Raw genomic sequence first — 15217 nt, forward strand, 5'->3', positions numbered from 1 at the left:
ATAAAGATTTCAAATTAGATTTTCAAAAAACTTCAATCCTCTATACGCTTTCAAATTCAGTTCTTACAATTCCATTTTAAGTCTCTGAGACACACTCCGGGGATTTAGGTGGGCGTAGCTAGCTTGAGGTGTGTTTGTTTTACTGGTACTGTTCTCTGCTTCGGTGTACTGTGCTGCAAGCAGGGTTAGTTTACTCGCAGCTAGTGTTGTGTTGGATTGGACAAACATTGTTGGAATGGTACAATAGGTTGCTGGAAATATGATTAGGGCAGTTTTATAACATTTTCTACATGACTCATTTTGTATGTAAGATATCCAACTTCTGCAGTTTGATTAGCTATTTATAGCTAGCCTAAAGCTAACTAGTGAACGTTTGCTAGCTAAGCTTGTAAACTCTTGTTGACATTAAAACAGATTTCAGTAAGGCACCGATTGAGAGATACAAGGCTAGTGGAGTCATTTGGTTTCACAGGCAGATATGATTGTGTGTCATTGGCATAACAATGGAAGGAGATATAATATTTCTGAATATGGCCGAAGGGAAGCACAGACAAACTGAAGAGAAGTGGACCCAAAATTGAACCCTGTGGCACACCACAAGTAACCTTTGCAGAAGAGGAAGAGAAACTACATAAACTAACGGAGAAGGTTCAATTTGAAAGATAGGATCCAAACCAGTCCAGTGCAGACGCACTGACAACAACCCAGTCTTGTAGATGGCCTAGTAAAATACTGTGTCAAAAGCTGCACTAAGTTCCAGAGAAACTAGGGCTGAACAATTACCTGTGTAACATCTCAAAGATGTTATTGTCAGTCATGATAACAAATGACTACTTTTTCTAAAACCTTTAATAAAAATGGCAGCTTGGAAATGGGTTTGTAGTTATTCCGGACAGAAGGACCTAGACTAGGTATTTTGAGTAGTGGTTGAATTGCAGCATGCTTGAAACAAGAGGGAAAAATTTGAGAGGCCAGTGAACTATTGTGTCAAAGACCTCTTTAAGAAACTAAGCTTGCATGTAGTGGACATCATAAGAGTAATGGATGTACTCGTTAGGACTTGACCATATTCATTAAGCCAAGGTAGGGTCTTGGGCTGTGCCAAGGAGGGGAAGGGGAACAAGTAACAACATCCTCTTTGCAACATAGTTTATGGGAAATGTGTCTTAATTTTGAGAAACACAAAATGCTACACATGGCACCTTTAAATAAAATCATCAGCGGTGTCACAATTAAGTCCAATTTTATTCCCAGTCCTTCCTAGTCCTTACGAAAAATTAAATCTTTGTCCTCAGGCACGTCCAGTGTCAGCTCGTCCCACCATGGCTGCTCTGCTAGAGAAGATGCCCCCCGATTACACCCTAGCAACCTGCCCTGAGAAACCGTCCGACGACACCGTCAAAATAAGACCCGTCGTACCGCAGAAACCCGAAGACATCACCTCCAAGATGCCTGCAGATTGGAGGCAACAGCTACTCAGGCACATAGAGGCCAAACGATTGGACAGGGTACGTCGATATAGCACAGACACACTGGAAGAGGGAAATGCTCACACACGTACACACATACACACACACATACACTCAGAGCATTCTGAAGCCCTCCCTGTCTGTATCTGTGTGAGTCTGTGTTGTAAGGTTGACCAGATGTGTGTCTGGCTGCATGTGTGTCCACCCCACACTGTCAGTCTGTCAGCCTGACCTACTGCACACTCACTACTGTGGATATGCGTTGAAGAAATCACGTGTCCTCATGCAAAAACATCCGCATTTTGACAAGTGATTTGATTTGAGAGTCTTGAAATCTTTCTTGAAACAAGTGAAAAATCAGCCAAGAGGGTGAGATAATTTCAGTTTCATTTTAATTTAGCTTGTTACAAGATTGTTTATGTTGAAACAAATGGAGACAATTCTTGAGACAAGCTGAATTGCACTGATACATTTGAAGTTGGCATTGACATTGACTTTTTGGTGCTAGATTTTTACCTCCGCCAACGGAATTGGACAGGGGTCATGTTTTCGCCCCATTCCGTCTGTTTGTCTGTTTGCAGGATATCTAAAAAAGTTATGAATGGATTTCCATGAAAATGTGTGGAATGATTGGGCATGGGGCAAGGAAGAACCATTTAACTTTTCATACCAACTGGCCAAAGGGGTGTGTGGCAGTGGCCATGGTTTCTAACTAAAAGCATATAACTTCTGAACAGATTCACATAACACCATCAAACAACTTTGTATGCCTATCAGCAGACATAAGAAGAGGCAAACCCCATTACTGGCTCAATCAAACAACATCAGGGCACTGGGGAGCTCAGTTCCAATTGCATAGCGTTGGTGGAGGTATACGCTCTACTGCGTGGCATCTAGTTTTCACTTGTTTTAAAAGAATATAAGACCTTCAGAGTCAATACAAGAATGAATCACTTGTGAAAATGAGGATATTTTGCAGGGTACTACAATTATAATGTATTTATTAACCCAGACACTGGGAGCAGGGGTGTCTTAAGGTGTTTAACCTATCAACCTTAAAGTGAAAATATACCCTGTAACACAATTCAAATTATTCACTGATTCAGAATTAATTTTTGTTATTCATACGATCTTGGGACAGTTTGGTCTCATTTTGTGAACATGAGCAACTCCCCAAACTTAGAAACAAGAGAGCCAAGACTCTAGTCTGTGACTTTCTGGAACTGCTCCATTGGCAATGGATGAGAGATGAACTTTGCGGACACTGTGATTGGGCCCACGTGCATTTTTGAGCAATATGGGCACATTTCAAAACTATTAGCACTGTTATAAATTAATTCTTGATTGGATATGTTTATCCACCTGTCAGTGGAGCAGCACCCAGATTGGAGTCTTTGGTTGTGTTCGCACTATTTTACTTTTTTGGTGGAAAAAGTGCTGCCTCACCTGAATTTTGTGCATGTACATAACATTAAACAATTATGTAATGCCCATTCTGTGTAAGTAAATGTAGGTTAAATAAATGGGCAATAGATACATGCGGGTGTGCAGCATGTCCCACTGGTTTGGGTTTTTGTGTATTTTCTTTGACCATCGCAAAGAGAAGTCTGCCTACATTGGCTGTAGTGATGTAGGCAGAGGAGCCAATCAGCTCCTGGCATAGAAATCCCACCTCCTCTTCATTGTGATTGGTTGATGGTCCAAGTCATTTGCGCTCCTCTTAAAAGTTGAACTTTTCTCAACTTTAGAAAGCACACTGCTCTGCCTGAAAGAAGCAAGGCACTTTCCATCCACCTTGTGGCCACTCCACATTAACTTTAATGTAAAAAGGTGGTGGCAGTTTGAGGAAAGCGGAATTGTGAGAACACACCCATGATTCTTTGGTTTCCAGCCATAGGAGACTGCTGTTCATATTGACAGATGTGGATTAAGTTGGTCACGATCATAGGAATAACATGTAAATTCTATTTTATGGTGGATTTCCCTTTTAAGATCCATTTAGACATCATATGGTCCTCCTAGTCCATCCCATGGTGCAACATGAATCCAGCCTGTCTAAAATGGCAAGAGGTGGCATTGACATTTGGACACTTTGCACTATGGGATGGTCTTCAAATGAGGCCTCCATTTTTAAGAACATCATCCATCCATATATAGAAGTTTAATAATTCAAATAATAATAATAACATTCTAATAATCAGCTTTTCAGCTGGGGTTTGGGCTTATTGTTTGTTTAAGTAATCACATAGCCTAACTACTATGAAAACGAATATACTGTGTTAATTTATCCAGCAGTTGTTGCCTGTATGACACAATGTTCTCTGTGTGTATTGATCGATCACTAGCTAACATTTCTCTGTGCTTTCAGCAACTCTGCACTGTTGTTGTTGTTGATGTTGTTGTTGTTATTGGTGTTACTGTTGTTTGTTTGTTTGTTTGTGGAGCTCACAGTGTGTTGTCGCCACGCCGCAGCCCGCTGTGTCGGCTCCGCCCCCCTCCCCCCCCCACATTCACCCATGTCATGTGATGTTGTCTCCTCCAATCAGAGTGGTGTCCTAAAGCACAACACGCTCACGCTGGGCATGCTCTGTCAGGGCGGGGGTCACGGCCAGGGGCGCAGCAGCACTTTGAACTTTAACCTTTACAATAACACTAAGCATGAGCCCCCTGCTGGCCACTGGCTGCCACTACCTCCACCTCCGTCTGCTAATGCTGTGAGTATCACACTAAGAACACTGAACCCCTGGTACTGCTGTTATTACTTTACAGATATGTGATTACCACTAGGCCGACCTTTAACCTTTCACCTTAAGTATGAGCCTCCTGCTGGCCAATGGCTGCCACTATTTCCTCAGCCAACTACAACTGCTGTGAATATCATTAAAATAAACCAAACGTTACTATTACTACTATTATAGGTTAGGTTATTAACACTACTTTGTCTACCGTCTTCAACTGTGAGTATCAATGAACTCAGAGTAATAAGCCTTATTTTTTTCTGATGTTAAAATCGCAAGGTTCTGTCTCCACAGGACTCAAAGCCACATTTAAACTCAAATGTAAATACAACCTATACATGAATTCTGGTAATGGATTGGTAATTAAAGAGTTTGGTTGGACCAAGCAATAAGACACCTTGCCCACACTTTCATAGGAATATGCCGGAATATACATATAGTGAAATGCAGCTATTTTCTAGGATGACAGTAAGTCAGGATTGGATACAGGGAATGTGAGGGAAAGAACCTGTAGTTTACCTGCCCTCCATCCCCTTGTGAAAAATCTCCCTCGATGACCATAATAACAGTGAAGCAGCTCAACAGACAGCTGTCTCTCCCTTGCTAAAGTAAAGCTCTATGTTCTATCTGTCTATATCTATGTTGTCTGACACATGGAGACCTGTGGCTTTGTGTCTACACCACAGTAAACCATGTTTTGTCTTCACCAAACTAAACATATTGAATTTATTATAATCATTAGATTAGGGATGCAGCAATAACCACATTGCCGCCATATTGCGCTCTTTATCAAGGCCTTCTACAGTGTTAAGTTGCCACAATTACTGCCAAAATGACTGGCTTTTCTTTTCTTTTCATTGTTTTATCCCTTTTAGCAGGTAAGCACTACAACAAGCCGACCATAACAATTTAATTGTACATAATCATAACTAATTATAAATGTTGTTATAAATGTTCTTCTGTGTGTCTCCTATCCGCCATGCAGCACATATAACAAAACAATAGTCACTCTACAGTCACAGTTTTGGCTGTAATGCTACAGACGGGTTGAATGCACTAGAAACCTTTGCAAATGAGAAGATGCTGTGGGTGTAGTTGGTAGTTATTCAACACGGCACACCGCAACATAGCATTACTTTGTTACAGTGATAACCCTTATCACTGTAACAAAGTTACAACCCTAATCATCATACTTAAAATATAACCTGTCCCATACTCAAACTGACAGGAAATGTAATCAGGTCAAACGTTGATACATAAAGTGTGTTCTATAGTGGATGATAAATGATCATTCTAATGTAATGTTTACATGTTCTCTCTCTCTCTCTCTCTCTCTCTCTCTCTCTCTGTCTCTCAGACCCCCTCTCAGCAGGGCGCCATGCTGGATAATGACCAGGAGGGGGGGTCAGTGAGCACCCAGTGGGCTCCCTACTCCCTTGGCAGGAGGGACGTCCCACCTGACAACATCATGAAAAAGGTTGGCAAAAGTTCCTGGTCTTGTTGTCTAATCTTAGAACCCATTTCTTCTAGTTTTAGATTTCCATTCTACTAGCCTACAGTGTTTTATCCAGCCTTTACATTAACTACTAACATACTACACTAACTTACAGTGTTTAATTCAGACTATCTTATACTACTAGCATACTGTATGAGCCTACAGCGTATTCAGTCTACTGTACTTCAGCCCTTGGGAAGGTTTTGGCAACATGCAGTAACATAACATTAGAGTTTAAAGCACAGATATTTATAGATGCTCTTGCAGCTGGAGTCTTCTCTGATAGCAGGCAGAAAGTTCTTGAACAAAAGAATGGAAAAAGTGATAAGAACACTGGCTTTGATCTGACATAAGTCCATGTTTAGATTAGTGAGGAACTCAAGGAAGGAAAGAAGGGTACTATTCTTTTGTAAATGCAAATCTACAGTATCCACTCCTCTTGTGTGTGTGTGTTACTGTTGCCATTTCTCTAACTCGCCCCTCCTCTCTCCACAGGGTGGCCACTCCCACAACCCCTCCCACCAATCACACAACACCATGATCGTCACTTCCTCTTCCTCCTCCTCGGCCACGCCCCCTCACCGTGTGGTTGGGCAGCAGGGCTACGACGGCGGGGTGATGATCAATAAGGGGGGCCAATACCAGCCAGGCATGGCCCTGTCAATCTCTCCCTCTGGGGGGCCGGGGCAGTACCAAGGCCCCCTGCCTCAAGGTAAGTGGTGTGTGTGTGTGTGAGTGAACGTGCAATTAAATGTATCATATTACACACTATTTTCATGCTGCTTGCTGACCTTTAAAATGTAATAGTTCATCAGTAATGACAGACAGGCAGTGGGGTTATGGTGTAATATATTTCTGTGTGTTGTTGGTAAATGTTTTTATTCATTTTGTTCTATTTAGTTGGCCTTTGCAACATGGCATTGCTTTTCCAGGTTATCTGCAGGTCCTTAAAATGTATTAAAATATTTTAAGTATTAAACATCATGTAATGACAGGATTATTTTTTTTAAGGCAAATGGCCACCAATTGTGTAGTTTCACCAACACATGTAAATAGTAGTAGTGTGACGGTTTTATCTTCTTATGTTGTATTATATTACTTGCACTTACAGTTCACAGTTTTCATCATATATGCTTTAGTAAACATAATTAGACTTCATGTCCCAAAATAGTTAATTTCCTGGTGTCCTTTCTCTTATACCGCCTATTTATAGTTTCAGAACCATCATTAGTTATGCTCAATTGGAAATAGTTGTTTTTGGCAGATTTTTTTGGTTTATAAATTGGTCTTAAATTCAGTTCCAAGCAGCATTAAACAGCTCTTAAAACATCTTAGATTTAAAACTTAATTTTAGATCTGAAACCTGCAGATACCCTGTTTTCAAGAGCAAGTGTGTGCTACATGTGTTTCACACCAACCGCCTACAAGTTAATCAATCACATGAAGCATTATTTCAAAGAGAGTATTAGATGCTAGCAGTGTATGTTGTTGTTTTTCCATCCAGGCCTGCCGCTGGCCCTGCCTGCCCCCAGCCAGCCTTACCCCAGCGCCGGCCTGCCCATGTCCCTCTCCCCCTCTGGGAACCAGCCTCAGTACAACCCCCACAACCCCCACAACCCCCACAGCTCCCACGGCTCCCATCAGCCCTCCCTCCCCGCCACCAACCCCCAGTACCACGGCAACCAGGGCATGGGCCATAGCAACCAGGTTGGCATGGTGACCCACACCAACCCGCGGCCCCAGAGCGCTCGCTGCCTCCTGCAGACTAAAGGCCAGAAGAGCATGGATGGTTTCCAGGAACAGGTATCTGTCTGTCTATCTGTCACAGCTGGAGCCTTCTTGGAGGTCCGTTTGAAAACTGTCTCTGCTCAAATGATGGCTAAATGTGTAACAACCAGTAGGTCCATTCAGTAATATCATAAGTAAAGGTGAATGGTTTCATAAGGTACATTTTTTTCCCAAATTTAGGTTATTTTAACACAGTAAAGTTTAGCCCCCTGGCTCTAAAACACCTCCAGCTGTAGCTTGAGAAGAGCCAACATAGTTAACCTGAACAAACAGTTGTTTTCTGGCTTTGTTAGCTAGCTGCTAGCTAACTAACCAACAAGCTAATTAAGCAAAGCAACTGTTAATGTTAATGTTAATGTTAATGTTAATGTTCACATGCAACAACTAGCCACTACTAGCTACTAACCACGTAACATTAGCTACTGGGTAAATCAGATGTAACAACAGGAGAGTGGTGGTTAGCTGACCAGATGTTTTGGTTAGCTAATTATCTCTAGAGAGGCCAGTGGATTTTGGGTTTCTTGGAGAAGACCAACAAACTGTCAACTGAAGGGGGGTAAATGTAAATATAACTAATGTTTCCTTGTGTGATTTTGAAAATCTAACAACACTGGTTTATACGGAATGTAGGTCTAGGAAAAGTAATGGGGGTACATTTTATAGGCTGAGCTATTTCAAATCTAGAATTCAAAACAGCCGTCAATTGACTGCTTTCTAGTGTTAACTAGCTGACACAGTAGATCTGATGTATAAGTGTTGAGATGATCAGTTCTCAGTCAAAAGCAGAACAGAAATGAACCATGTCTGCTCCATACTGTTGAGAAATGCAGTCAGTTGTTCTTTGTTGTCTGAGAGCTGAGGACCTCCAATATGGCTGCCAGAAGGCGTGTTGCATCACATGAAAGCCCTCTATACCCAGTGTGTAAACATCTGTGTACGCTATGTATGCCTGTGTAGAGATTGTTGTCACGCATATAGAGTTCACTTTCTTTCTTTCTTCTCTCTCTCTCTCTCTCTCTCTCTCTCTCTCTCTCTCTCTCTCTCTCTCTCTCTCTCCCTCTCCCTCTCTAGCTGTGTGTGAGGATAGAGAAGAACCCTGGTCTTGGTTTCAGTATCTCTGGTGGCATCAGCGGCCAGGGGAACCCCTTCAAACCCTCCGACATGGTACGACCCGACCCGGCCCGCCAGCCAATCACGGCCTCCCCGGCTTTACTTCAGAGTTGCCATGGAAACTGCTGCTCGTTACCGCAGTGTTTCGCCTGTCTGTCCGTCTGTCTGTCTGTGTCTATCTGTGGGGCAGCAGTTGACTTGGTTAACTTTAAGTCTCTAGAATGGGATGTTGCACTACAGACTGGTGGAAAATAGCAGTTCAGTTGAGGAAGTATTCGAAAAACGCCTGAGGTGCAATAGATCTAGTTTCCCTTGCACATAACTTGTATACCTTGGACTCAAGTCTGCTATATTCAGAAATGTAAAATTAGTTAATTAGAATTCAACTACCTGATAATACAAGATAAACTGTACATACATAGATTTAAGCATGTACACATTATAAACAGTATATTATTTTTTTACTCATTCGGAGTGCTTGATTCATCTTGACAGCGTCCACATCACTGTCAAGTCTCTTGGAAGATAAATTAACTGTCTCGAATATTTCAATATTTTCAAATAGATTTATGCCAACGTGCGAACCTGATGACTTATTGCAGGGTTTGCCAAACTCTTTTATCATTTCCAACTCTGGGTTTGACTGATTCTCTCAGCGTGCTTGTGCTGGGAGCCCATTGGGGTTGCGGTTCCCCCAGGCCTCCTGCACATGGCAATCTGTCCTAGAAACAGCCTGCTATCGTCAGTCCAAAGGAGCTAGGCTGCTAATGGAGCTCTGACAGCTATTTTAGGAAGGCTGGTTAGTTCTGGGACACAGTGGGTGATTTTAGATGTTCAGTACTTTGATCTAGGGATGGGAAATATGACAGATTTTACTAACTATTAAGAAAATGTTGAGTAACTGGCTAACCAACTAGTCTTGAATAGAGAGAAGACTTAATTGCCTTTATACTGTGTATACTGAAAACATGCAACCTCTGTGCAGCCCAATTAACAAATGATTAATTAATTGTTCACTTAAGTCAGAGGCCCTCAAGTTAAGTTGAATATAGATATCTATAAAAACAAAAATATGTGACATGACAAAATGCAAAATGGCACTCTGCATATAGGTTGAATTAAGAGTAATCAACTAGTATTTATATTGCTGACTAGTACATCACCCAGTTGTTTAATCATTCCCATCTCTACTTCTATCTTTAAAGCTTCCACCAGCTGCAGTTTGTCCATAATTGATGCCATGTTACACAGGCAACAAATGGAGCTAATGCAGATGAGCAATTCTGTCAGCAATTCTGATGAATATTTTGTCAAAATTACCTATCCCTCTCTCAGATGCAAAGCATTACTGCCCATCAGAATTACAGCAACAAGCTGCCCATGTATCACAACCTTCAGACAAGTGATTATATTACATACAGTGAACAATTTATATAGAAGATAAGAGCATTTGAATATGGTATGGATGGATCTATCCATGCTGTTAAGGATGGATGGATGGTACAGTATTATGTGGCAATATTTCACTTCAGTGTAACATTTTTACCTTTTACCATACATACCTCTCCAAAGGACTTGTGAACAGTGACTGCCAGTCAGCTGCCATATAACCAGTATTGGCTCTTCCGGTATCTGTAGTGATGTCAGTCTAGATCAGCTACTGTTCTTTAACTCATGGAGGGGTGTATGCTAAAAAATGTAAATGTTCTAAAAGTGAAATATGGGTTTAAAGTTCCTAAGTGTGGTGTGATGTAGTTTTTGTCTGTTTCTTGTGTGTTTCCCTCTCACCTCACCACCAGACCACTACAGTGGTCACACAGGGTCACTCTTTTATTGTATTCATTCAGTCTTTATTTAGCCAGGCAGACCACTGAGATTCAAAGTCCCTTTTACACGTGCAACCTGGTCAAGAGAGGAGCAGCACAAACCAAAAGTGATATTTTAAAATGAACAGTGAGGGACATTCTCTGTCGTATGGTGGACATTGCCCAAATCTGCTCTCCTATCACAGATTCCCTAAACAACTGCTATCATCTTCTTTTTCATCTTCTTCTTTTTTTTTATCCATTTCTCTGAATCCTTGTTTCCTTTTTCTATCCTTGGTCCCTTCCTGGTCCCCTTGCTCCCTTCACTGTGAACTAGATTCGTCAGCAGTTTTAGTGCATAATGTAAACAACCCTTTTCCAGCCCTTTTACTCCATCTACTTTCATGTGTGACAAATTCACTCAGAGTAGACATGCCAGGACTAGGGATACAGATATATATTTTTTATGCTTTTAAATCTAATTAAGGGGAGACTTAAGGGTAAATTACACTGACCTGGAAATTAAATAGTTAAAAAGGACTGTATATCAAAACAGCTTGAGTGATAAATAATACATCTATGGTTTTGATCCCTAGAGCCGACTAGCCAAGACTGTTCCACAGGACTATGGCTTCCTCTAGTGGCCAGCTTCTTATTTACACCCAGATAGTTACTAGAAAGTGTATCATGGTCATCTCCAAAAAGGATTCAGAAACATTGAATTTGAGTACCTGCTCTGTCCATGCTAATTCTAACAAAAGGAGCCCTTCATCTTCACATTTCTGTGACCTTGTTCAGTGGAGCCTTCATAAGGAAGGGAGAGGAAACACTATAATTTCAGATCAGATTTGTTGACATTAGACACCGAAGGAAAGGAGACAAGGGAACATGTGACCCTAACCCTGAACCCTCTCCCTAGACTTAACATGCAGGATAATCCAACCCAACATGTCCCACCTAGGCCTCACACTGAGTCTGACATTGGCTGTTTTACAAAGAATGCCAGCCAGCAAAAAACACAGCAAATTCCAGAATAAAAGTATGAAAAAATGTAATTTTATGTGTCAGGAAAAGGATAACCCAGCTGTTCCACTGAACCTCTGGGTAAATTCTGCCAATCAGGATTCAGGTAGTGGAGATGGTGACTCACTTCCTGTATTGACAGAGCGTCATCCCAGACTTTGATGTATTTAACTTCTCAGGCTTCATTTAAGAACAGAAGACAGGATTTTTTTAAGGAGCAGAAAATTGATTTTTTTGCCCGATCTGGGTCATGAAAGGTTGAACATCCAATTTTCTGTTTCTGGCGATGCTAGATCACGAGTCTTTGATCCAGAGCACAGGCTCTCTCTAGAACCTCTGTCTTCACATACTGATCGAAACACACTTTTCAACTGGCATCACTCCTAGAACATACAGTGTTTATGTTGTCAATGAGCTGCAAAAACCTTGTATCTTCAATATTGCCTATTTTGCTGTAATTTACAGCTGTGATTGCCCCCCATCTGTAGAAAATGGTTCATAAGCCTGGGGCCAAGAAAAACTATTGATAGCAACATCTTTATTATCTTATTTTGGAGATTGAAGGTTTTGGCAGCTTTGTGTGTATCTGCTTTATAGTATGTAAATGTTGGAATGTGCTGACTAACACATTTTTCAGCTGCGAACAAACACTTTTGTAATGTACAGTGAGCTCCGTATGTATTTTGACAGGTTTATTTTGAAGGCATTTTCATCCATAGTGGATGACCAGGTGAAAGTGCTACATGTCTCCTCCATCCCAGGGTGCTAAAAGGATTTGGACAGATTAAAAAAACATTCGATGAAGTAGTATGTTGCCATAAATTCTCATAGATGACATTGTTGTGTCATTTCACTTCCAAAGTAAGAGGATTATGGAGCAAAAACACCAAAAAATCACTGTATACACTTATGAAGCTCACTGTATACATGCGTGCCGCATATAGTAACCAAACTAATACCTCTAACATACACACTTCTCTAACATACGATATATGTGTTTGTACTTGCATTCACCCATATACTGCAGTGTGTAGCTGCTGCAGCACTATCACTTCTACATCGTATTGTACTTGGTTAACCGGTATCACTTGCTATATGCCACATATTTATCTGTTGAGCTGCTATCACTATTCTGTGTTCAACATGTTGAACCATGTTCAGTCGATACAGCCGCATCGTCCCACACTTTCTGTGTTCCAAAAACATCTTTCAGCACTCGGTGAAAAGATGTTGGTGTTTTTACAATCTCTGCCTTGGGTTATTAAGGGAAAATACTAAGGGGGGAAATATCTTCTGCCCTCCCCGCTACCCACTTCTTTCCCCTAGTCAGTACCCATCCTCATAGAGTCAGGTACTTTCTATATTTCTATGATCTATTTTTCTATTTTTCTAACCCTTACCTCAACTCCCCATCTAATACCTATCTTTGGAATTAGCTGACAAATCATTTTTATATGTGTAATTTATGTCTTTTCTGGGGATTTATCATTTGACTTTAAGTACTAGAAAAGCCAAGGATTCTAGCTGTTAGATACAGGTAAAATAAACTTAAAAAGTACTTTTAAGTAACAATCAGTACAAATTATTAGTAATTATATTGTCAATAGTACATTTGCATGCCACTCCAAATTCAGGACAAAGCGAATGCATTTCTGAACTGTAGCCCTTACACTCTGACTTGGCAGAACTGTGCAGAACAGAGTTTTTTTTCTGTGGGGGGGGGATACAGAGACTGAGAATGAGAAAGGCAAAGATTCTAAACCATCGTGTCCCTGTGTTGTCCTAACGGTGTATCATTTTGACTTATAGGGTATCTTTGTTACTAGGGTACAGCATGACGGGCCCGCCGCCTCCGCCCTGCAGCCCGGAGACAAGATACTGCAGGTAACACCCACTCACTCATCCTCAAAGACTATTGGCTAGACACAGCCACACCCCGCCCCCTTCCTCCCTCCCCTTTCCCATCTTCTTACACTGAGAGGCGGGACATTCAGCAGGAGAAAAGGGGAAGTCAGGTGCACTCCGGCTGCCAAGTTTTAAACATACAGTCCATACAGCATCACAAACTAACTGATTAGCTGTCATCTTGCTGGGCATCTATGATCAAGGTGCAAGAGTGTATCAGACTTCTGTATTTTCCTGCCTATATCTGCCTCTGTGTGTATCTATTGGTCCAAATCTGGCATGACCCTCCATCTCTTTTGTCATTGGTTAGTGACAGCCAGGAAGACGACTTTTGAGCCAAAGATCATGTTTCTGTGCTATTCCCAGTCTGTTCCTATACCTTCTCTCTAGCTTTCTCATTGCGTACTAGTCTTTAAATAACTATGGATAAAAGTAGGGCTTTAACAGTGGGGAATTTTCCACATTGCATCCAGAAAGAAAGCGAATACTGGAATATTACCGTTGCTGTATTGAAAGTATCAAGTCAAACAACCCCCTCTCCCATTGCAGACACATTCATTCTCACACACACACACACACACACACCCCATTTACTGTTTTATCCCTCCCAGACAATTTCACTTTTTATTACGAGTTTATTTCAAATACTACAGGCTAAATAGTGATTGTAATGGTTTTGGTAAAGGTAAACAAGGACCACATTGGAAATTCAATCAATCAATCAAAAATACAAAATAGTGAAGCAGTCAAATGCAAACCCCTCAATCAGTGTCCTACAGCCTTTTGGTTAATATTTAGGTATTATTTAAAAAAATATATTTTTAGCAAGGATTTAGCCCAAAAGGAAGAGTGAGGATTGGACAGTGAGGTCAAACAGATGCCAGCTCTTGTACAGAGCATCTCGTTCTTCATCCTTTCGACAGATGTAGCTCCCTCCATCTCTCTCTCCCCTCCTCTTCTCTTCTCCTCTCTCCTCCCCCCTTCTTCTTCTCTCCACAGATGTACAGTTTAGCTGGATGATGCTCGTCTAAAGACCCGCTTCTCTCTTCCCTCCTTCTCTTCCCACAGCATGACTGTGTAGCTCCTCTCCTCTCTCTCTCTTTTCCCCAACAGTGATGGCAGAGACCCGCCATCCCTCCACACACACACACACACACACACACACAGGCATACACACAAGTACAAACAAATACTCATATATAGGGAATCATGGAAACACACACATGCGCGCGCGCGCACACACACACACACACACATACACAGGTATGCTCAAATACTCATGTATGGAACCATGGAAACACACACTCCTTGAGAAGATGCATACACACACACACACACACACACAAACACACACACAGAACCACCGAAACACACTCATACCTACACATGTACACACACTGCTTGAGGAGATGCACACACACATATGCATGGACCCATTAAAACACACATATACTTGTGTTCACACACTCACACACACGCATACACACACAAACACACACACACACACACACACACACACACATACACATGGAACCACTGAAACATGCACATACCTGTACACATGCATACTTACATACACATACACACTGCTTGAGCACATGTACACTCACACATATGCATGGCACCACTGAAGCACACACATACCTGTGTACACACACACACGCACTCACACACACACACACACACACACATGCTGTTGACTGTGCTGCGTGTTTGCCTTGCAGGCTAACGGACATAGTTTTTTACACATGGAGCACGAGACAGCCGTCTCTCTGCTGAAGAGTTTCCAGCGGACGGTGGACTTGGTGGTTCTGAGAGACAGCAGCACGCGCTAACAATAGTTTTATAACAAACAAACAAACAAACAAACAAAACACACCGACG

The 15217-nt window shown here is 41.6% G+C and overlaps 1 protein-coding gene across 1 annotated transcript in view; it reads left to right on the forward strand.

Annotated features, from left to right (window-relative positions):
- The window catches only part of lrrc7 (leucine rich repeat containing 7), a 43966-nt gene extending 28798 nt beyond the window's left edge, over nt 1-15168 (forward strand). Inside the window, exons 24-31 of the mRNA XM_078285609.1 lie at nt 1296-1508; nt 4016-4183; nt 5565-5684; nt 6198-6414; nt 7207-7505; nt 8562-8654; nt 13238-13312; nt 15058-15168. Coding sequence (XP_078141735.1) covers nt 1296-1508; nt 4016-4183; nt 5565-5684; nt 6198-6414; nt 7207-7505; nt 8562-8654; nt 13238-13312; nt 15058-15168 — 1296 coding nt within the window. The remainder of the gene's footprint in view (nt 1-1295; nt 1509-4015; nt 4184-5564; nt 5685-6197; nt 6415-7206; nt 7506-8561; nt 8655-13237; nt 13313-15057) is intronic.
- Nucleotides 15169-15217: the final 49 nt, after the last annotated feature.

Source organism: Centroberyx gerrardi, chromosome 9 (assembly GCF_048128805.1).
Source record: "Centroberyx gerrardi isolate f3 chromosome 9, fCenGer3.hap1.cur.20231027, whole genome shotgun sequence".
Classification (NCBI taxonomy): domain Eukaryota; kingdom Metazoa; phylum Chordata; class Actinopteri; order Beryciformes; family Berycidae; genus Centroberyx; species Centroberyx gerrardi.